The sequence below is a fragment of the Labrus mixtus genome, chromosome 20 (assembly GCF_963584025.1).
Source record: "Labrus mixtus chromosome 20, fLabMix1.1, whole genome shotgun sequence".
Classification (NCBI taxonomy): domain Eukaryota; kingdom Metazoa; phylum Chordata; class Actinopteri; order Labriformes; family Labridae; genus Labrus; species Labrus mixtus.
Genome location: NC_083631.1, coordinates 22,071,205 through 22,089,040, shown reverse-complemented (window position 1 = coordinate 22,089,040; position 17,836 = coordinate 22,071,205). Strand labels below are relative to the sequence as shown.

The 17,836-nt window shown below is 40.5% G+C and overlaps 2 protein-coding genes across 3 annotated transcripts; both read right to left on the bottom strand.

Moving 5' to 3' along the window:
- Nucleotides 1-307: 307 nt before the first annotated feature.
- LOC132953911 (nuclear distribution protein nudE homolog 1-like) lies at nt 308-9,633 on the bottom strand. 2 transcript variants are annotated; one of them, XM_061026277.1, is made up of 9 exons: nt 9,528-9,633; nt 8,483-8,628; nt 7,094-7,247; nt 4,362-4,510; nt 3,881-4,017; nt 3,297-3,584; nt 2,604-2,692; nt 1,332-1,477; nt 308-1,069 (listed from the first exon to the last, which is right to left on the bottom strand). In XM_061026277.1, the coding sequence occupies exons 2-9, from the start codon at nt 8,566-8,568 to the stop codon at nt 1,021-1,023; spliced, it is 1,098 nt and encodes a 365-aa protein (XP_060882260.1). In that variant the 5' UTR covers nt 8,569-8,628; nt 9,528-9,633; the 3' UTR covers nt 308-1,020. The 2 variants fall into 2 exon arrangements, with proteins under 2 accessions (XP_060882260.1, XP_060882261.1); XM_061026278.1 differs by having other exon boundaries at nt 2,604-2,689.
- A 2,133-nt stretch (nt 9,634-11,766) lies between these two features.
- Nucleotides 11,767-16,219, bottom strand: LOC132954480 (mpv17-like protein). Its single transcript, XM_061027034.1, has 4 exons — nt 15,375-16,219; nt 14,879-14,949; nt 14,209-14,238; nt 11,767-13,897 (listed from the first exon to the last, which is right to left on the bottom strand). The coding sequence occupies exons 1-4, from the start codon at nt 15,679-15,681 to the stop codon at nt 13,682-13,684; spliced, it is 624 nt and encodes a 207-aa protein (XP_060883017.1). The 5' UTR covers nt 15,682-16,219; the 3' UTR covers nt 11,767-13,681.
- Nucleotides 16,220-17,836: the final 1,617 nt, after the last annotated feature.

Sequence of the window (17,836 nt, the reverse complement as noted above, 5' to 3'; positions counted from 1 at the left end):
CTCTAAGCTGGTTTTAGATCATTACTGAGAGCAAATCAGTTACCATGTCCATGTTTATCTGCAGTCAGTGCCAAGTTGTCTAATTTATCTGTAATCATTTATAATAACAGAACTAATTCATGTGTTTCAACCGTCAGTTAATTTATCCTAAAAGTGATAATCAGCTTTTTGTTTCATAAGATTCGGCCTGTTTCCGCACCTTGTTTGACAAACTTGAGTTGACAGGAGAAGTACTGTGTAAAAGCAGACGCTCAAAGTTTCATGAAGAAAGTGTTTACCAAACAGATTAAAAAGTTATTTTAAAAAAAATATCTTTATCTAAATGTTCCCTCTTCTCTCCGGCTGTTAGACGTCACCTTCAGTTGTGTTTAAAGATCGCAGTCAAAGAGCAGAAGAACTCATGATGCTACTCGCAGAGCAGTTTGGATGACAACACAGACGAGAAGAAGAGTTTTAAACTGACAGCTCAACACTGTTAGAAAGGAGACAGGACTTCTAAGTCTTCCGCAGTGGAAAGCTGTGTAACCCATGTTTGTAGTTTCTCTCTCTCATGCCGTTACAAAAGCAACACATGCACATCAAGTCGTCAAGTCTTTTCCTTCACTGTTTGTGTTGTCGTTAAATCGATAAAATGTGCTTCAAATTCAGTCTTAACCCACCGTTAGAGCAACAACACACACACAAAAAACATCAAACAAAGCAGGTGCGGTGGTGACAAACAGCACAAGTCCAGAAGGTTAGTTCAAGCTAAGTGCGAGTGCTGAAAGAAGTCTGTTTTCTTTTGTTTTCTTTTAAATCGTTCAGAAACTCTGTGCTTGAATCAGACATCCCCGAAGTCTTCTCAGTAACGTTTCCATCAGTTTCATCAGCGCAGCTCGTAGTGAGAGCTGCCTGTTTGATGTGCAAACACACACACTGTACCGTCACACGTAAAGGAGATCCAGGCAGGGGATTGGACAGCGTGCAATCGAGGATTCAGGATGGAGGTTTAGGACGTTTTTCTTTTCTTTTTTTCACTTTTCACAGCAGCAGTTTGGATCCCGCTCCGAAGTCTAACCTCTTCACCAGCCTTTAAAAACACAAAGAACACACTCAGAGGGCTCGTGTGCATCAGCGGCTCCTGCTTCAACCAATCACTCCAACTTTGAGACACATTGATGTGCTAAAAAAAAAACGTCAAACATCGCTAGAAATAGACGTGTTTGGAACAATCCAGACGAAGAGCAGAAATACAATTTTTATCTTAATCGAGCAAATTTTCCCCACAAGACATTTTCATCCTTTACAAGTTAATATCCAGCAGGTCCAGCAGTGCAGGACTGAGCCCTCACCCCTTGTTGTAGAGGCCGTTTGTAGGATGCGTCTCTGACAAGGTGTTCTGGCCCGACGGCGCCCCCTGTCCACCAGCGTGTCCTCTGCGGTTAGTCGTCTGCTCGTTGACGTATTCCCGACACGATGCCAGCTTTGACTCCAAGTTCTACGAGAAAACAGAGACATATATTCATTCGATTTAGTCTGCTAGCATTGATGACCTTAAATATGCAATCCTCAGGGCATGTCTCATGACCCTGAAGTCTGAGCACAGATACGTTCTCAGTCTGAAGTGTAAAAGCACTGAGGAAGGAATGTACACGTTTATGTAGAACAACTATTTATGAACTTTTCTTTGATGCTACTTCTCAGATAAATATAAAATAAATAAACCCTGATGCTCCAGAGCAGGAACACTTCATGCTCTTCAAGAAGAGAAGCAGAGTGAAGCCCCCCCCTGCAGCCACTCATGATGTGAGTCAGCAGCTGATTTAAACCCAGGAGGTCAAATCATCAGGCATGACTTTGTTTCTGTTTAACGAGTGTAATGCTGGTCTTACACCTAAAAACACTTAAAGGGATTTTAAGGTCACACACAAATGTCCAAAGTGGGAATAAAATCTGCAGAGTTTTGCTGGAGTCGAGGTGGGTTCCTGTGATCTCGATCGAGTGGGTGTAAGGTGATCATAAGACTCAATCCAGGCAGTATTTCTCAAGAAGCTGCAAACTAGTAAACATGGCGGGGAGGCAAAGGAAGTGTTACCAGGGAAATTAACTGAGCCATACGTTTCTGGATTTCTCGGGCAGCAGCACTTTCTGTCCACCTTTTTCTCCTCTCCTCTATCGTGGAACAAAGAGGGGGACATGTTGAAGAGGCTTTCTTATTCCCTCCTCCTTTTCAGTTTTCTGCTCAAAAGTTGCAGCTGTAAATGTCCACCAGGTGCATGATGGGAAATTATCTAAAAAGGAATCCAGCTGTAGTCTTGAAGTTAGTGACCCTGCATGATCCCCGGTCTTTGCTAAATCTCCGTCAGTGACTAAAAACTCTGTGAGCTGCTGACAAACTGTCTTTAGATGTGAGAGTGTGTCAGACGTTAGCCATGGGAAAATATCCAATTTCACTTGATTGGTCCAGGAAAAAAAAGTTTCTGCAAAGCATTGGCGTTATACAGCCCTTGTTGGGTGTCTGAGGTTGCACTGTAGTGGTAAAATCTGTTGTATAAGGCACACTTTTAATACCTATTTAAGGTTGGCTGCATCCTATACACCGGTTTTAGATTATTGGTACTTACCCCGACTTTTCTCAGCAGCTCTCCGACGATGTTCAGAGCAGAGATCCTCGCCGACGTGGTGAGAGGAGTCCCTAAGAGGCCTTCACCTGCTGAAACAAAAATCACCTCGTCAATACAAAGACACTCAAATGTAAGATGACGTCAAACAAGAAAACATCAAACATCAGCAAATCTCAACAAACATTTACATGTTTTTGTGATACATAAAAAATAAAATAAAAACTTTTTTTGACACTGTTGTGCCCCGTGTATGGCGGCTACAAACCTTCCCCCCCCTCTCGCCCCAATATCCTACTCTATCTGCTGTCCTATCAAATAAACGACACAACCACAAGCCGTGTGATTGATTTGCTGGGTAGTTTGTATTTCCTACATTCACAACATTTCCGGTAACGCCGCCGTTTTCAAAAATCTTCAGAAGGAAAATAGCTACAAGCCAGTATGATCAACTGATTTGTTTGGCTCTAACTCCAACTTTATACGCTCTGTTTCAGTCACGATGGTTTCCTGTACACAAACAAACAGAATGTGGAGGAACCGATAAAACCAGCATAGAAATCACAATGCTGAAGTATTTCAGAATGCACGAGTATGTTATGCTAACAACAGCGTAGGTCACTACAGTGAAGCTCTTCAACAGAGAAGTTTAAACCAGGCTGAATGTAAAAGAGAAAACATCACAGATGAGCTGACCTCTGCTGATGGAGGGCGGCGGGGTGCAGAAGGCCTCTGCTGAGGCTGCAGGTCTGGATGGCGTAGCGATGGTAGTTGCTGCAGTGGGGACGGGCTGGTTAGAGCACGAAGACGCAGTTTTGTCCACGGTTCTTTTGTCTGGAGGGGTGAGAGGGGGGGTGGGCAGACCGGCTGAGGATGACGCGGAGGAGGTGGATGCTGAAGGCTCTTTGAGTGCACCGCCTGTGAGCGACGGCTTTCTGTCCTGAACCTGCTGCTTCTGCTTCACAGCCAGCTCCTGTCTCAGGTCTGACACACACACACATACCAAAATGATTATTTGCCATCCAACAAAGACTTTAAGCTTTGCCTCGAGTAGCAATAACTGCGGCTTTAACTCTTTAAAATATGAGAGAAGCAAAGACAGAAACTCGATGAGGACAGACTCAACAGTGGTGCATTCAGTTATCGAGCTAACCGCAGAAATATCTGATGAAATCGTATTTACATAGTATAATCTTCAGCTAGCTGAGAAAGAACGAGCTGTCTCTCTTTGAACCATCACATCACACAACAAAGTTAAAGCCCTTAAAAACAAGTTGTACCTCTGGCCTCGTCCTTCAGCCTCTGCACCGACTCCAGGAGGTTCTCCTTCTCGTCCAGCTCGCTCTCCAGGAAGGCGTTCCTCTCTATGACCTGGTTCATCCTCTGCTCAAAGTCCTCCAGGGACATGATGGTCGCCCTGAAACACAGACACGGGGAAAGAAAGGCTGTTAGTGAAGCTTTCGGGGAACTATACCTCACATGAGGTTGCCACAAAGATAGAAAACTCTTTTGGTTGTCTCCTCCGGTCCCTGCTTTCTTTCTGGAGTTTCATTCATCCAAGTATTTTAGAAACACAAAAGAACCTTTCAAGCTGTTGTTTAGTATATTTAAACTTCCCTTCTCTTACATCCTGTAAATATAGCTACATTTGTCTCAAACAGATTCTGAACCCTGCTTTAACGTCTTCAGTATCAAGATGAGTCATATATTCAGTGGAGTTATACAATCAGATGTTTTCTTTGTGTTGGGTGAAGTTCTGACCTCTTGGTCCTCTCCAGGTCGTCGTTGGCCTGCTCCAGCTCTCTGATGTATTTGTGAAGCTGGTCTCTGACGGCCGTGGTCTCTGAGAGGTCTCCCTCCAGGGTGGAGATCTGCCTGTAGGCCTCCGAGTGCTGCGTCTCGTACTTCTCCTGCAGGAGGACAAAAAAAAAAAAAAGACAAAACCCACAGAGTCAGGAGGAGACATAACAACAAAGAGAGTTATGGTAGGATTAAAGAGTATACATGATGTATACATTTGTCTTGTACACTGATTTGCCATTTTTCTGCATATTTAAAGGAGCAATATGTAACTCTGACATCTAGTGTTTAAAATGGGTACTGCAGTTTAAATTCAAAACATTCTAGAGAGCTGTCTCCACCCCTCCTCCTCCTCTCTAGAGTCGATGTGCATGCAGGTTGCCAAGTCGTGGACACTGAAGCTTCAGTGTTTAGCCAGCTCAGCGTCGGTCTTTCACTGGAACTGGTACATATGACTCCATAAACATCAAATCTAATTAAAAAGCATGACTCCAAAGAGATATTTAAAAGCAGAACCATTTAAATGTCATGTTAGTGAAGTGTATCGATCCAATGAAAGCGGACATTGACTTCTCTATAAAGAACCAAAGCAACAGTCGTCATGTGTTTTAAAGGACAAGCTTAGAGAACATTTGACATTTCACACAGAAAGAACACGATAAACAAACAGAACCCCTTCAAAGGTTCAGTGACATAAGCCGACCTGTGCCGAGTCCCTGCAGGCGTGTTGCTGAAGATCTTGATTTGCACCACATGTTGAGTGATGGACATTTATTCACATTAACGCTCTGAAATGGAAAATAATTCTCTCTGCTGAGGCTGCATCAGCTGACTCCCTGCAGGAGCGGACAACAGGACACTGTGTCAAGCTTCAGCATGCTCCAGCTGAATTCCTCGAAGTCTCTGCATACTGGTCATACATGCTGTCAGACATGGAAACATGTTACTGTTGTGGAAGTGAGTGGAAACCTTTCTAAACTTCACATAACAGTCTCAACCCAAACCCTCATATGTCTTCCTTACTGTGTACATGTATCTAAACTGAAGCTTACTAAAAATATGAGCGTTAAGACGACAGAATGGGCACAAAACCAAAATAAATAAATAAACCTAAAACCGTTAATAACTCAGATGTTTTACTTTGTCACTGAACGCTGTTTGATCTCCATGACAAAGGTTGAAGTGTGGTCGCTAAAATGCCTCTCCAAAATGGGGCTTAGCAATATGACTTAAAATTAAGATTTAGATATTTTTCTTAGTATTTCCCTTACTTCTACGCACAGAAATGTTCGATTCCCACCAATAAATACATCACACTAGTAATACTGATTCTAGAACTCACTAGTAAACACGCCTGCATTAAAACATCGTGGATAATAATTATTACTGTCCGTACAAACGGGCAATATTAACAGTTAAATGACATCAAGAAGTTTAGCAGTTTAATTGAGCAAATCAGTAGCAGGACATTGCACACACTGGTTTGAATCAACCTAAATATGAACATAAATCAATGGCATGATACTGGTCTAGTTCTACAGAGTTCATTGAAGCTCAACAGAAACTAAACAACAACAAAATACCTAAAGCAGCAAATGACACAATGGGCAAATAACTTTTTCTCTCCTCGCAAAGGTCACATCAAGATATAGATAAAGCCCTAGAAAATGTGGAAGGTTAAAAAAAAAACGAGTGCTTCTTTGGCTTGTTGAGCCAGTGACACATACGGGCTAACGACCTCAGCTTCATCCTGCACCAACTCATACAGAAGACGCTTGATTTGAACACCTCTTTAGCTGCCTGCCTCCCGTTAATTTATAATTTAAAATAATTAATTTCTAATGTGACAACAACACACTGCAGCTCTAAACCACGATATTAATTCTTAAACTGCTATTTTCCACTTCTAACAGTTACTCCATGCTCATATTTTTAGCCTTTGGTTGAGCAACTGTAACATGACCCATTTTCTCCCAAAGAATCAAATTAATTATTTCTGATTCCAACACGTTTTTTTATAAAGGGAGAAAAGGGGGCAAACACAAATGGGACAGTTAGAGGTAGAACTTCCATCCCCTCCAGATACGGACAGTCATCAGCTGCCTCTCTGTGCCTTGAATCAATCCTCTGTGAGAGCGAAAGTGTTTGTGTGTTCATGTGTGTGCGCCTGGATGAGAGAACGATGCAGCACAGCCAGCATGAAGCATAAAACGCTGCTTTTATCAGCTGATGGATAATATGGAAATCCCCAGTCAAATACCCACAACCATCCTTAAGTAGGTTGAATGATATCTAAAATAACCATGTAACCATGATAGCGGCTCCTTGCCTCTGGGTTTGCCCATAAGAACAAATTTAGAGGCAATGGCTGCTTTTACAGATACTTCTCAAAGCCTCAAGGGTCGTCGGTCAGGAGGACACATTACACAACTTATACATCTATTTAGGAGCAGTGGGACAAAGCAGCCTCACATCACAGTTAAATATGTTTTTTTTTGATTACTTCAGAGCGTTGTCTTGAAGGACCTGAGGGAAAGTTCCAACCCTATCTGAAATCTATTTTCTGCAAATTCTCTGGAGCCTTCAGGAGTATTTATTTGGCATGCAATGATTTGGTGTTATTTATGGAAGTGGGGGACGCATGATTTAAAAAATGTTCCCCTGTATCTAATTACTGATTAATTCCGCTGTACCTTGTAGTTTTCCAGTTCCATGCAGAGGCGGTTGTTCGAGGCAGTTAGCTCGCGGTTTCGCGCCTCACATTGTTTCAGCTCCGTCTCCAGCTCCACCTCATAATCCCGACTCATCTGCTGAAACTCCTGCAGCTCCTCCTGGGCTTCCTCTGCACTGCGCACACACACACAAACACACACACACACACACACACACACACACACACACACACACACACACACACACACACACACACACACACAGAATATAAAGCCTATGTTTTTTGTGTCTGGAAGCAATCACTGCCAATTGTTTGATTTATTAGTTTGGATTTTCTGTAATCACACCGACGTTTGGAGAAAAACAATAACATGCTGTCTCAGATTTTTCTAAACCATTTCCGAACATTTCCCACCAAACCGGAGGAAGCTCTGGATCGTATGAATTAAACACTAAAGTCTAAACATCACAAAAACGTGTTTGTTCGGAAAACACATCGAGTTCACATTATTTATCCTGCAGGAGTCTCTACAGTCTCTTATTACTTTCAACTGAACTGGAGAGCAGGAAAAACCTTAAGAATTATTTTCTTCAGACTCGATTATGAAAAATCCCCCAAAGTACTGAAAGATAGATTCCTGTTGGCACAAGACTTTACCTTATTCAAGCAAAATATCAAATTACATAACAGGAATAAAAAAAATATTTTAGATTCTCTAAGGCCCTAAAATCAATTTGCTACTCAGATGGTTCAATTTCCTGAGCTGGGGAGTTTTACCGATTTCATCTTAAGCTCAAATTTCAAAACAACATGAACCCTTCTTTTTTTGTTTAGCCCTAGTTCAGGTTTTTTTCTACATGGACAGCAACTTGTGATTGCAATTTTAAATCCTATAAATATCAACCTGAGCAATATCATTATGCAATGCATGCATTTTGAGAAGGTTTTGACCATTTAGTCAACCATTTCTTTTGTTGTTTGTTTTCTTGTCTGTAAAGTCTGCAAGTCTTGTATAAACATTTCCAACAGTCATTGTCGGGACTCGAGGGGCATTTTTTTTTTTCAATCTGAGGCTCTTTATATCCATTTATTAAGACACCACATGATTCAACTGTGGGAGAGGCATTTTCTAAAACACTACAGCATGCTCCCACAAGTAAAATTATTAAGGATAGATGAAAGAAGCCCAAATTCCTGCATTATGCAATGAGGGAAACAAAAAGTAATCACTGCTGGTAAACTAATCCAAGACATGTATTCTTATTTTGTTTAACAGTGTCAATACACAATCCTGTGTTACTGCGTGTGCAAAGTTAAACCAGATGAGAATTAGGAAAATGCAGGAGGCAGTGAAAATTGATTGCGGTCTGTTAAAAACAACTTTCAAGAGTGGGACTGAGACACACACCTCTGTTGGTGCTTGGCAGCCTGTTCCCTCCAGTACTCCAGCTCTTCTTCCAGGGACTCAAACTCCGGAGGCTCTGGATCCCCCATCTCAAGCCAGGTAAAGCTCAGGTGAAGAGCGGATTGTTCCTGTGACACCTCAACACTGGTCTGTGTGATTCAAACAAAACATGATATTTCAGACAACTTCCTGTTAGTCGGAATTCAGTTAAAAAAAATAGGACAATTTATCTTTCTTGTAACTCAATTAAACTACATGTCTTAGTGATTATAAAAACATGTTTAATAGCTTAATTAGGACTTCACACTTAATTCGGCATATGAGTGAAACATCGACGCCAAATGTTTTAGCTTTATCTCAGTTTTTAAACATTTGGTCGTCACCTCTCACCATAGTGTTAACGATATGCTTCCTGAGCAGTGATGGACATTTCCTCCCCAAAATGCTTTAAATAATGTTCCCACAAATACTGAATGTATGCCGAATTAACCAATATATTCTATTTGTAATTTATATATACTTAATTTACTCAAATTAAATTAATTATAGTTTAAGCAAGACATAGAATAAAAAAGTTGCCGAAATTCAACGGAGTCTGGTGGGAGCCAGCTGAACGTAAAAAAAAAAAAAGGGGAACTCAAAGTAAACGTCACACACACACACACACACACACACACACACACACACACACAATAGATAACGGTTAATTTCTAGCTTAATGTGGTTTAACACAAGTAACACCTGTTTTTATAAACCTTACAGGAAGCTCATAGCAACAAAACGATACAATAAAGGAGAAGAGAGTTAAAAGAAAGCTTGTTGATGTAAATAAGTTAGCTAGTTTAGCTAACGGAGTTTAGCGTTAACCATTTAAATCCCAGCTGAGATATCAACGGAAACTTACGCTCAACAGTTAGCTCCCTTTCGACGCCGGGTTGTCCAGTTTAACGGTAAAGTCCTCTTTATTTACCCGTGTTGTGTTACCGACTACGTTTTGTCGGTTAAATATTAAGTAAAACCGATTCAAGAAAAGTGTAAGAAGACTTACCCGGAGTTCACAACCACAAAGTTGCGAGTGTCTTGGGAAGAAGTCGAACAATACATGTTGCCATTCATATTGTCCTGGGCCATCGACCAATCACAAGTTAGATGATAGCCTCGTCATCTTTTGCTATTTGTCAGTCGCCTGTCAATCGAATACTGATGGGCGGGATCGGACTCACTGTCCAATCAGAGAAGAGAAACGAGTCTGAACGGAGGGGGGGATCTGCCTGCAGTCTAGACGTTTTGATGGATTACAAGAGGACGATAACAGCTTTTAAGCAAGATAAAACTGTGTATTAGTTAAATTACCTTAGAGATAAGATTTTTTAAAAAATCCCAATTTAAAAGTTTTAAATCAATGGTTAAAGATTTGTCTATATGTGTGCTGCATAATAAACCAACCCAATATTATCAGAGTCCAGATTCTAGCTTGAGCCTCAAAATAACAAAAGTTGAAGCATGAGAAATGCTTTATCGTCCTCAATTTCTACCACCTCTCCTTGATTGTAGGGTGTCCCATCTTCAAATTCTTTTGTTCATATTTGAGGTAATTTTTTAAATTCAGAATCTGTGTTTTCTTTTTCGTATTTTCTTGTTTTGGTGCATGAAAATTAACATAAATTATGTTAAAAGTATAAAGAAATACAAGAACAAGCATTGCAATTTAAGTATAATGAACAGTCAATAAATAAATATCGAGGAGGCAGTGAATGCAGCGTGGTTATTTTCAAACATATGGAAGACCCAATCAGCAAAAAGAAAGGTTTCTGAAAAATAAATTATGTATTAAATTATTTCTTTTAAAGATGAATTCCTTAGCATTCATTTTCCCCCTCAAGGCCTTAACATTGTAAATTAAAGCATCCTATTTTACATTCACCTGCTTCCTGTTCTGCATCTGATGTATCATTTCTTTGTTATTTCTCTGATTGTAAGTAAAGAAGTTTGTGTTAAACATATGCCTGAGCGCGGAGACACCTGACACCATCCTTAACTCTGATTGGGGAATTTCACTTCCTGTCGTTGGGGGTCAGAGGTCTGTCCTTTTCAGAGGGATTAACCGGTCCCATCTGATCCTGGTTAATCCACACGCACCATCACTGGGGCATAAAGCTGTTATACACACACTCCAATCCTCTCTGCCCTTGCTTCATATCTGGACTACATGAATCTTTTCAGTAGATTACAAACATGTGTCCTTGAACCTCTGAGGGAATTTGGTCAAAGGGATAATTCAACATTTGGAGAAATATGGAGAAATTAGAGACAAGATGATGCCTGAGTGAATCATCATAATAGCTTATTTTCTCCGTTTGGCTGTAAACCAATCGACAAAATATCACAAAACAGACTTTCAGACAAAGTTCAGAACATAATTGAGCATTATATGAGGTTTTATTTTTGTTTGGTACATGGGGAAACGTATCTACAGAAGAGATGTGTCCAAACCGATTTACCGTTGAAGGAAGGTTAATTAGATCAATATTTTTACTCTGAATAGGAGAAAATTATGGGTCCAGTTTAGGAAAGTGACATGATAAGGTATCTGGTCTGATGGCAACCTATGTTTTTTAATTCAAGTAAGAGGACAGGGTCAAAAACACTGCAGCTTCACAGGTCAAACTAGGAGACACACAACACGAGTGGGATGCACTGATAAATATCCTAAGAGCAGGATTTCTGATGTGTTTTCAAACTATTCAATTTGATTCAGGCCTAAGATGATTATGCAACATAAATATGTGACGATATTTCAGTATTTTCCTTATAATCAATAAATCTCTAAAATTCAATGTTAACTTTTTTATTCTGTTGTTTAAAGCTCCTGTGAGGATTGTTTTTTAGCTGGATATGAAACAGACTGAAATGAACCCTGATGCCTCTTTTTGTGCTACAAAAGCGAACGATATCACCGGTGACAAGATAGATTATTTCTTTGTTGTCATTTTACTGACTGATACTGCTGCCACAGGGTAGGTGTCGGATGAGGGGATTAACAGTACGATAACACGGCCGCCTTTGTTTACCTTTTTTCCACCAAAAGATTCTCAATGAGCGATATATCTGTGACTCTTTACAGAAAGCACTGGGAGATATTTTTGTTTAAAAAAAAAAAACTGTACTTATGCATGTTCAGGACAAGATAAGCAAAGATATAAAAGGTATAGATTTGTCCACAGGGGGTGCCAAAAACACATATCTAAAGTTCCTCTCAGGAGCTTTAAGTTTAGATTACTTTCAGTATTTTTTCTTTTTGCCTTTATTTAGAGACAGGATAGTTGATAGAGTCAAAAACCGGGGAGAGAGAGAGAGAGGCGATTGACATGCAGGAAAAGAGCCACAGGTTGGATCCATACCCAGGTATCTTGATGGAAGGATTAAAGCCTCTGTACATGGGGCGCGCACACCAACCACTAGGCTACCGGCGCCCTCATTGGTCTCATTTTAATATTTAGTATTCCTGTTGAGATACTAAATCAGGAAGAGGCCTGGTCAAGACGGCAGTGTGAAAAAGTTTCACATAAAAAGAACAAATCAGATCATATAGAAACAGAGATTAACATCAAACAAAGGATTACCACTCACACACACACACACACACACACACACACACACACACACACACACACACACACACACACACACACACACACACACACACACACACACACACACACACACACACACATACATACTGTGTTGTTGATTAATCCACTGTTGTAGATAATCCCAAACAAATGGATTATTGTCGACCATAAGAGTAACTTTTACGGAGTGTCGTATAGCCTAGTGGTTATGTTGCACCCCGCATGTACAGAGACTACAGTCCTCGTCGCAGCCACCATGGGTTCAAATCCGTCCTCTGCCCTTTGCTGCATGTCATCCCCCACTCTCTCTCCTCCTCCCAACATTTCCTGTCGCTCTTCAAATGGCAAAAAGTGACATCCTCGAAAAGTAACTTTAACTCAAAACTAAAGCCTTTCTCATAAAGGTTCATGAAATATGACTCGATGTCTTTGAGCATCTTCTGTCACATTGTTGGTTTTTCTCTTAACGTTGGATTTTTAGATATCAAGGGAAAATACTGAAAATAAAACAATTGACTTTTAATTCATTATAGCACCACATTAATGTTAACTCTCCTTATTGAACAACACTCTGGGTCAATGTTACTGTATCTTTAAATAAATGACCGACGTCTATGATTAAATATGCTGTAAAACAAGCTTTTAGAAATCACCTGTTAAAGACTTTTCGCTCTGTGCAATCAGCCTGATACACCAGTGCACCCCAAAATAGACGAGAAACCTCATTTAAAGTGGTACACACACAAAAACAACATACACACAACTTGTTTTGGTGACTATCTTTAGGAGCTGTCTTGTCGATCAGATGCTTCTTCAGGACAATCTTGTCTCAGAGCGAAGGCACAGCTGGTAGAAATCAGAAATATTGAGCCCTTAAATCTGATCTCAGGAGCTTCACTACACGTCGAAACCAGCATCACCAGCAGAACAGAGAGAGCCTTTACAGGAAGACGTCCATTAGATTTAAATGATTTCAACCAACCCCTTTTGTAGTTCAGAGGTAAGATCATTCTTACCTCACTGCAGCCAATTTGCCGGTCTTGTGCACGTACACCTTACATCCTATTTATCAATCCCACTTAAACCATTTGACCCTTGCTGAAGGGTTAATCGATCAGAGTTGCTGGTCTCCATAAATCAGAATATTCAAAATATTTTATGGTTGAAATCTGTAGTGAAGATGCCACATTTCCTCTTAGGATGAACCCTTGTTATTAAAATGACTTTGTAATCTTTTTGTCCTGTGCAGCGTCTGAAAGAGAATTGAGTAATTTCATCCAACACCTGGGCTATGAAGAAGCCTTTAGCCTTTGTGTCTGTGAACTGTCTTGTTTTAAACACAAGAAACTTTGACTTCAGTGTTGTTGTTCTACCGCAGCTTTTGGGTTCCATTAAAGTCAATTGTTTTGTGCATCTGTGACAGATGTTGATCTCCTCCTCAGCCCTTAATCTCTCCATGAATTCAAGTTAAAAGGTGCTGGTTCAGCTATAAAGTGGACACCAAGCTTTACTGCAACAGATGCTGAAAGGCCTGAAAAACAGAAGTGCTGTCCTCCACCTCCTCCTCTTTTCAGTTTTCCCTCTGCTTCCTCTGCTTTTTCCGGGCCAGCCTGGCTTCGCGTATCTCCTCCAGGGTCTTCCGGGGGTCCAATGCGAAGGCCAGAGCGACGCCGGCGGTGCCATCGCCATCCTGCCGAGAGAAGCAAAGGAAGGTGGCCCAGAGGAAGGCGCAGCAGCCCATGAACGCCGTCCGCATGTACAGCGGCATCAGGACGAAGTTCAGAAACTGTGGAGACAAACAGAATGTTATTGAGATTTGAATCAGATTTGTCTTTCTATTAAAATAGTTTTTTCTTTCATTTGGTTTGAAGCTTCATGTTCTCATCCTCACAGTTAGCCTACACTCTACTTACTGTTTGAATAAAATGGAAAAACTTAAGGTATTTAATATCAACATGAAACATATTAATCAGAGGAAGTAATGGGTTTGACTAAAGTTAAAATATTTGATTGATGTCTCTCTTCCATTTTTACTTCAACCAGAATCAAAAGCGAGGTGTTAATGTGCACAAAACAGAACATTTCCCTTCTGTTTACCTGCATGAACGGCCAGTACATGAGTCCAGTCTGAAAGTGAAAATAAGATCAGATGAGACACAGAACACCTTCAAGAACAAGAGAGGCAAATCTAGATTATTTATGCACAGAAGTCCTTTATGGTTTAGGTCAGATGGAGTATTAAAAAACAAGACGAAAAAGTACTCACAGCTGCTTTGTTAACATTTTTCTGTTTTTACATTTGACTGACAAATGAATTACTGTCCTCTCTGTCAAATGTGTCTACATATCGGTTTGTTATTGGCCAAAAGAGCTATTGCTCTATTGTGGAAAGACGTCAGGAGGCCGAGTACAAGCAAGTGGATTTCTGAATGATCTAGAACTCTGCCCTGTAAAAAATGTGCACATGCTGTCAGGTGTAAACAGATAATCCCCCAAAACATCTGGGGTCATTTCATACATTATCTAGATAAGACTTATGACTTATATATCTACTTATGTTGGAATGACACAGAGTTTTACATTCGGCAAGTTTTCAGCTTCTACATATTCTGAAAGTGACTCGATTAAATCACCCCACCCCACAGAAAGCACCAGTGGCACAAACTAGGTTAATCTGTTAGTGAGCTCGTGGCAGAGTTGACGAAGGTGACTTTTCTTTGCTTCAGAGGCCTTCCTCCCTTCCCTCCTTCCTCTCTTCCCTCCTTACCTTCCAGGTGTTGAAGAACTTCTCCCTCCAGTCTTCAAAGATGTCCTCCTTCCCCTCCAGGAAGCTCACCCCTGCAGGACAAAGGAGGGATTTACGCACACTTTACGCACGGACATTACGCACAGGGAAAAAGTTGCGTAATGACTTTTCACCTTGGCCCGCGTGGTATTTGATTGACAGAAGACTTTAATGGGAAATGTCATCGGCTCACTTTTGGGTCTTCCACCCTTACTAAAGATTATAACCAGGTAGCCATGAATCCTGACGATTTAGGACTCAGTTTTAGGGACGAGACCAAATACTTAAAACATAAAACTAATTTTGGTCAGAAGGTTCTGGTGACTTTCAAAACGTAGTGTAGTTACTGCTATAGTTAATCTGATGTATTTGGATTAGATTGTATTCTCTGCATGGAAAACATCTTATGACAAGGGCCAATTGTAGAAACCAAATCTAAATGCTTTGGTTCTTTACATTGTGTTTTGTGTTCACTTACCTGTGTAGAAGACACTGGTGGCCAAAGGCGACGCGAAGCTCTGGTCCAGCAGCAGTTTTCTGAAAACCATCCCTGCTGACTTCCCAGGGAAGCGCCTCTCCAGAGCTCGCAGCCAGAAGTAATTAAAGTTTCCATGGAAACTGATTGCCACAATGGCCACGTTGCGAGTATGTCTCCAGTCCATGTGCTCCTTCTGAGCCATGAGCTGATGCACAAGGTCACCGCCGGCAAATAAGCCCCCGTACAGAGTGACATTGGCCAGCCAGGGAAAGCGTTTGGCTGCTTCCTTCAGTACAGCTCTCCTCATGTTGGCACCAATGGGGGGGGAGACGATGGGGGTCTTACAAAGTGATGCTGGGCTGCCCTAAACGGCCTCAATTATGTAATCAAGACGCGAGCATAGCGGTTAAATTAATATGACTAGGCCCTGATGTCAGCAGGCTGTTCGACAGGAAGCAATCCATCTGTGAGCGGTAATCAGGCAGGGATTAGACGTTTCGACCGGCAGTATGAATATCACACATTATCAGACCTCAGGTGGTTACTGAGAAATGTTAACTCCACCAAAAAGTTTATCAAACACTCCGACTGGCAGCTTTGCGCTGTGCGTAAAACCTGCCATGGCACCGCTGTGGTCACTTAGACACTGTTTCTCTGAGGTCTTGCTTCTTGGAGTTCTCCATGCGTAAAAATGTATCCACTCAATAGGAATCGCGTGGAAAATGCTGCAGTGTAATATGAATATAAATCTAGATTATTCTCCCTGCTCTGCCTCGGCTCGTCAATCCCGGTGAATCAGGTGCCTCTACAACAAATCCTGCGGGTCAGGCGCTAATCTGAGGGATTGTGCGTGTGCGTGCAGGCTGCACCACACGTAGATTCACGTCTCACTGCGTCACGGATATAAACAGTTGTAGTTTGGTGTGCAGAGCTCGGGCACGAGGCGAGTTCAGCCGGTCCACGCAGTGTGAGATCAGCCGTGCACAAACTACTTGGTAATGCCCGTGGTCACTGCTATTCAAATTATGCATCACAGTAATGAAGTTCTTCGATATGAAATGTCAGAAGAATAATGCAGAGTGTAAATCTACCAAGAAGAAAGTGTTAAATTAATCGTTTTGTTCTTTTTTTTAAAATAATCTCCTTTCTTTAACTTGTGCTAAAATGGGAAAAGATCATCAAAGGGGATCATACGGGTCATAAAGGTGCGTCTCAGGACAACCAGCCTCTGTTTCTACCATTTGGATTTCAGAGCCCACCCCAATGTAGAATAAAGTCATTCCATTTTGAGTTTTAAGATCCATTTTCCACTAATAAACAAAATTACAGCTCCATACAAACTTCGCTTAGACACAGGGTCGTTAATATGAAAAGTAATAAGTAATAAGTAAAAAAGGATGTAATTGCTATACATATATAAACAACACAACTTCAGAAGGTCAACACTTTTTTATTCTTATTTTTTATATTCAGGTCTAATTACAGATTTTCCTCAACTGTTTAAAGGTTCTTGTTTAAATTGCACATGTATTTATTTATTTTTTCCTGCACGGTTTTGTGGTTTAATTTGTAACAAATGTTTCATGTCATGTACGTCTTTGTAACCTGCTACTGGATGCTTTGAATTTCCCTCGGGATTAATAAACTATCTATCTAATCACAACTTTTTATTCACACATCTAAGCATGACACTTCCAGACCCAATAAATAAAACACTAAGATTATTTAAAATTAAATAAAATATTAATATTAATAACTAAACTATATCCAGTCTCTAAAAAAGTTGAGTTTTGATGCTTTTTTTGCAATGATAACTTTTAACTCTGCACTGAGTCATGCTGTATCCTCTACAGCCAGTAGAGGGAGACATCTCTCCTCATACAGTCAGACCTCGGATTCAGCATACGTTTTATTACACTGACTCACTGGTCTCACTGTGATGTATTATATCATTGTGTTGGAATAGTAATGCCATCATCTGTGGTTGCTTACTGAATAGTTTTGTTTTTCAAACAACAAACTTGTTTTTTCTTTGTTGCATTTAAATGTCTCTTTTCTACGAGTTTGAAATCTGCATTTTACATATTAAAGATTAACATAAAAACAAAATAAGCTCTGAGATATTCGGTCGGATAAATTAGGCTTTGAATTGTTTCTATATTCGGCATTAATCTCACGAGGTCTCATAATCTTCCTAAAATGATGTAACCCCAATTACGTGGTACTGCATATTAAATAACAACATGACTTTAAATGTGTTTTGTTTACTTTGTGCTGTTCAGATTTTTATTTATACTGTACTGTATGTAAATATAAATCAATATAAATGTAAAGAAATAAAATATTTTGACTGATTTAATTAATTTTACACTAATCCGAGGTGTCAGTTGATTAGGGAGGGGTGAATGTAGAATGCATCAAGCCGATTGGCTAATTTCCTCGTCCGTCAAACGTATCTTGCC

What these genes read in the sequence shown, in the direction of transcription:
- LOC132954480 (XM_061027034.1), bottom strand. Translation starts at nt 15,681, where the DNA reads ATGAGGAGAGCTGTACTGAAGGAAGCAGCCAAACGCTTTCCCTGGCTG. An exon ending in CACCAGTGTCTTCTACACAG is followed by an intron (nt 14,950 to 15,374) that starts GTAAGTGAACAC and finishes TTTGTCCTGCAG; the next exon opens with GGGTGAGCTTCCTGGAGGGG. An exon ending in TGTACTGGCCGTTCATGCAG is followed by an intron (nt 13,898 to 14,208) that starts GTAAACAGAAGG and finishes TTGTCTCCACAG; the next exon opens with TTTCTGAACTTCGTCCTGAT.
- LOC132953911 (XM_061026277.1), bottom strand. Translation starts at nt 8,568, where the DNA reads ATGGGGGATCCAGAGCCTCCGGAGTTTGAGTCCCTGGAAGAAGAGCTG. An exon ending in GCTGCCAAGCACCAACAGAG is followed by an intron (nt 7,248 to 8,482) that starts GTGTGTGTCTCA and finishes GTGTGTGCGCAG; the next exon opens with TGCAGAGGAAGCCCAGGAGG. An exon ending in AGCTGCTGAGAAAAGTCGGG is followed by an intron (nt 1,478 to 2,603) that starts GTAAGTACCAAT and finishes GTTTTCTCGTAG; the next exon opens with AACTTGGAGTCAAAGCTGGC.